This window comes from Chaetura pelagica, unplaced genomic scaffold (assembly GCF_000747805.2).
Source record: "Chaetura pelagica isolate M959 unplaced genomic scaffold, ChaPel_1.0 scaffold118, whole genome shotgun sequence".
NCBI classification, from domain to species: Eukaryota; Metazoa; Chordata; class Aves; order Apodiformes; family Apodidae; genus Chaetura; species Chaetura pelagica.
The window spans coordinates 3,952-8,803 of record NW_009954408.1 but is presented as its reverse complement, the minus strand read 5'-3'; the positions used below and the strand labels follow the sequence as shown (position 1 = coordinate 8,803).

The 4,852-nt window shown below is 49.2% G+C and overlaps 1 protein-coding gene across 1 annotated transcript in view; it reads right to left on the bottom strand.

Annotated features, from left to right (window-relative positions):
- The window catches only part of NR2E1 (nuclear receptor subfamily 2, group E, member 1), a gene marked incomplete at its 5' end in the record, with an annotated part of 12,793 nt that overhangs the window by 7,366 nt on the left and 575 nt on the right, over window positions 1–4,852 (bottom strand). Inside the window, 2 exons of the mRNA XM_010004348.1 lie at window positions 1,548–1,694; window positions 3,199–3,436. Coding sequence (XP_010002650.1) covers window positions 1,548–1,694; window positions 3,199–3,436 — 385 coding nt within the window. The remainder of the gene's footprint in view (window positions 1–1,547; window positions 1,695–3,198; window positions 3,437–4,852) is intronic.

Sequence of the window (4,852 nt, the reverse complement as noted above, 5' to 3'; positions counted from 1 at the left end):
GAGGGGAGATTGAGGTGAGACATGAGGAGGAAATTCTTTGCTGTGAGGGTGGTGAGAGCCTGGCCCAGGTTGCCCAGGGAAGCTGTGGCTGCCCCATCCCTGGCAGTGTTGAAGATCAGGCTTGAGGAGGCTCTGAGCAACATGATCTAGTCTAAAAGGTCCCTGTGCACTGCAGGGGGGCTGGACTGGATGACCTTTAAGGGTCCCTTTCAGCCCCACACATTCTGTGATTCTATGATACTCAGCCTGTTCCTTCCCTTGCCAGGTGTGGCAGAGCAGGTGCTGTGCAGCAGCAGTGGCAGCAGAAGACAACATGAGAGAGTCTGATGCTGTCCTGGGGCTGCTGCCTCCCTGCCCCTGTGTCCAAACCCCCTGGTCTCTCCCTTCCCCAGCAGCTGCTGCTGCCAGGGCTGGGCAGCCTCCCCCGCCTCGTTCCCCAGCAGGGATTTCCAAAATGGGTTTGGAGCTGTGACAGGGACATTTCAACGTGCCTTAGTTCTCTGTCACACTGTGAGCATCACCATTTGCCTTTAGGTAAACTCTTGGTTTCCTAAGAAACTCCTCCCCTTGGGTCCAAAATACCAATTTGCATATCAACTGCAACACTTGCAACCTGCATCCATGGGAGGGAACTAGTTCCTCTGCTGCCTTCTAAGTAGCATCTAAAGCACAATGTTTCTAGTTACCAGCTTGAGAAATTAGCTCCATCATATCAAAATATTAGATGTCTTTTATGATTGGAGCTTTGTGTAGGTTTCTGCCCTTCCGTTTTGTAATTACATGATTACTTTAAAAAATAATAATAATAAAATTAGAGCATTGTATAAATCACACTGAGTCTCATCTAGAATCAAGTCATTAATAAATTGCTCCAGCTCATGTGGTTCACATGTGGTTTACCTGAGGCAAAGGCAAAGTGTCAGAGAGGAAAACAAGACAAATTAAGGAAGATTTTAATGAATGGTGAAAAATACTGGGGGCTGGCCAAATTCTGCTTCCACTGAATTGGTCTGATTGGAATGGCAGTTCACTGAAGTCAACATGAATAAGAAAAAATGAGGGGGGAGAGGAGAGGAGAGGAGAGGAGAGGAGAGGAGAGGAGAGGAGAGGAGAGATGGTCTTCAGAAATCACCTCAGTCATATCCCGAGGCCAAATGCTTTACTGAGCACTTCTCATCCCAAAATAGCAAAATAAGATGCTATTCTCTATTTTATGGAGGGGAAAGTTGTCCCACAAGTAGGGAAGCAGTTTTGACATGCTGACATTGGTCTGCAGCCTGGTGACTTTTCTTCTAGAACTTGTCTCCCATCATATTCTCTTTATATTACATTTTCTTGTGGCTTAGTTTTCATTTGCTTCATGAATTAACAGTTGGAGGAAAGCAGTTTCTAAATCTGGTTCTTAGGGACAAACCAAAACCCTGCCCTGAATTTGAGAGCTGTTGGAAGTCCGTTACAGATTTAAAGATCTAAGGCTGAAGGTTCAGGACCCAATCTGAGCTCTGAGCCTGGTCCTTACAAGACCACTCCCACTTCAGGTGTCTTACCTGGTCTTGTAAGGACAAGGTGGAGAAGGCTGGGACACTCTTGGCCCACTTGATGCTCATGAACAGAAGTCTGGCTGCCGACTCGCAGACGGACTCGGTGGCCACTTCGTAGAGATACATGGGGGTACCATTGACTTCGTGTGGGTACTGATGTCAAGAAAAGAAAAGAAAGCAACTTCATAGAGTGTCAAGGCAAGCCTGGTCTTCCTTCCCCCCTCCAGCTGCCACTCCAGTGCATCGTGCTCCTGCCCAGAGCAGAGTCTGCACTCTCTTATTCTGCAAGCAGAGGGCATCGCTTTCAGTGGGCTGGCTGCAAACAGCTCCCTGCTGCTCACCCGTGTGGAGGAGCTGTGCTACAGGAGCTCCGGGGGAGCTTGGAGACAGAAAGAAATCATTACTTCAAGGGGAAAAAAAAAACCCAATACCAACATGCCGTGTCACAGACTCTTAGAATGGTTTGGGTTGGAAGGGACCTTCAAGATCATCAGGTCCCTGCTGTGATCAGGGACACCTCCCACCAGACCAGAAATCATCTTTTCCCCTCTTACACAATAGCACACTGCTGCCAGCAGAATGCACATCTGATTAAGAATTTTGATGAAGAATTTTGTGGCTTGTAACCTGTGCTTCAGCAGCTGATTAGTACTCCAGCCTTGCTCAGTAAAGCAGTAAGCACTGGTTGAGCCTCAACCTTCATCTAGCCCCCCTGGCTGCAACAGGCTGTAAGCAGATGTGCAGAGCTAAGTCTAACTGCCTGAAGGGTGTCTGGTGTTGGAGTGGAGTAACCTTTTCAAGCATGTGCTGTGTTTTCTTGCTACATAATTTCTGATTCACTATTCTGCAACATTTGAACATCAAACTGTAAGTTGTGATCATGCTTGTCATGGCTTCTCCCGAGCTATCAACTCTGGAAATGGGGAATCATTTTAAGTTGTCTCTTCTTTGATTTTTTTTGGTGCTGCAAATAGGCAAAATGCCTTTGCAAATGGGTTAATGAAAAACATCATCCTATGGCTAATTCCTGTGCAGCTGAGGCCACAGCAGGGCTTGCACTGGGCTGCTTAGAAGGTGTCACAGCCAAGAAATGCAGAGCCAGGCTGGACACCTTTGTGTCTGTGGGGATGAGGCCTTGGTCAGTACAGATAGCTTCTTCTGGACTACACCACCATGGAGATGGGCATTTTCCTAGAGTCAGAGAATGGTTTGGGTTGGAATGGACCTTGAAGATCACCTAGTTCCAACCCCCCTGCATGGGCAGGGACACCTCTGCCATGGAGATGGGTGTTTTACTGGAGACAACTGGGTGATCGGGGCTCATCCTCATGGAACTGGGTTTCAGATTGTCTTGTGAATTGGCTCCAATCAGGAGGAGCACTTCTGCAGTCATGAGGGTGTAAGGATGTAGGAGAGACACGGTTTATATGGACCAGGTTATCAGTCATTCCTTCTGTGTACCCCTTCTGCAGAGGACCCCTCACCCCTGGCACCTCACACCCTCAGAGCTTTCAGGGATGTCACACAAGAGTCCCCACCACACCCTCCAAGCCCTGCTCTTTGCAATGTCTATCCCAGAGTCAGGAAGGAGCTGTGGGGCTGCAGGCACCCCAGCAGCAGGGTCTGCAGGCCCAGGGGGGCCGGGGCAGTGGCTGACCTTTGGGGTGGGCTGCGCCAGGCCCACCAGAGCTTGCCTCTCGGGGGTGCTGGTGACAGCAGCCAGCTCCAGGCTGTGGGGCTCCAGCTGGGAGACAGCAGTGAAGAAGGCAGGTGCTGGCAGGGCAGCAGCAGGGAAATGGGGGGCACCACCACTCTCCTCCTTGTGCCCACGGAAGTAGAGGGCCACCTGCTTCCGTATCGTCGACGTCCGGGGGCCCCGCTCGTGCTGCACGGCTGTGGGGCACCAAGGAGAGGCCAGGGGGTCACCAGGGTGTCCCACCCAGAAGCACAGAATCAATCACAGAATCACCAAGGCTGGAAAAGACCTTTAGGATCATCCAGCCCAGCCTGTGACCAACACCCCCACATCTCCAGACCTTGAGCCACCTCCAGCCTTTCCTTGAGCACCTCCAGGGATGGTGCCTCCACCACTTCCCTGGGCAGCCCATCCCAAGGTCTGGTCACCCTTTCCATGAGGAAGTGCTTCCTGATACCCAACCCACACCTCCCCTGGAGCAGTTTCAGGCCAGGCCCTCTTGTCTTGTTGCTGGTTGCCTGGAAAAAGAGCCCAACCCCACCTGACTAAACCTCCCTTCAGGTGGTGGAAGAGGGTGAGAAGGTCCCCCCTGAGTCTCCTCTTCTCCAGGCTAAACCCCCCCAGCTCCCTCAACCCACTCTTAGACTCTTTTAAACTTCAGCTGTTTTTCCTGTGGGTTGTTGTTGGTTTTACACATCTCACCAGTTGTACTAGCTGAGAGGGGAGTTGCAACACTAGAGTCTTTACATGGACTGTCACTCATCAGAAACTCTGCCAACAAAAATAAAAGCTAGTATATACTTCTCTTCAAACCTGTGTACATTCTGAAGGCAATTAGGTAAATTAATTTATTTCAATAAATACCTACAGCCCTTTGTTTTAATGTCAAAATGCCCCCAGAGCAGGTGACACTGTATGATTGAGATGTACATGGTTCTATACACTCTTTATCAGCCTTCCTTCATCTTCAGTGAGCAAATCAAGCCAGGCTAAATCATAACCTATTTCTTCATGTTTTAATCTCCCCTTTTTGTAAATGTGTCCAAAGGGATGACACACCTGAGGATAATCAATCAATCAATCAATCCCCAATTATAAGTGTAATTGCTTTCTACAAGCTACAAAGCAAAGCTCTTCATGTAAAACACACGTAGGAATTTCAAACAGAGCTCACATCAATTCCTGCCCTGATACCCAGTGCTAGTTTTGGCTGGGATGGAGTTAATCTTCTTCCTAGTGCCTGCAATGAGGCTGTGTTTTGGATTTGTGCTGAAAGCAGTGTTGATAAGTCAGGGATACATCAACAGTGTGGGGAATTCAGTGTTGATAACTCAGGTTATTGCTGAGGAGAGCAGCAAGTCAAGGACTTTCCGGCTCCTCACACCTTCCCACCAGCTGGGCTTGCACAAGAAATTGGGAGGCAACACAGCTGGGGCAGCCAACCCCAACTGACCAAAGGGATATTCCATATTGTATAACATCATGCTCAGCATCCAGAGCTGGAGGAAGAAGAAGGAAGGGGAGACATCTGGGATGGAGTTTGTCTTCCCACGTAACTGTTAGGTGTGATGGAGGACATCTCCCTGCTGTCATGGAGATGAACATCATAGAATCA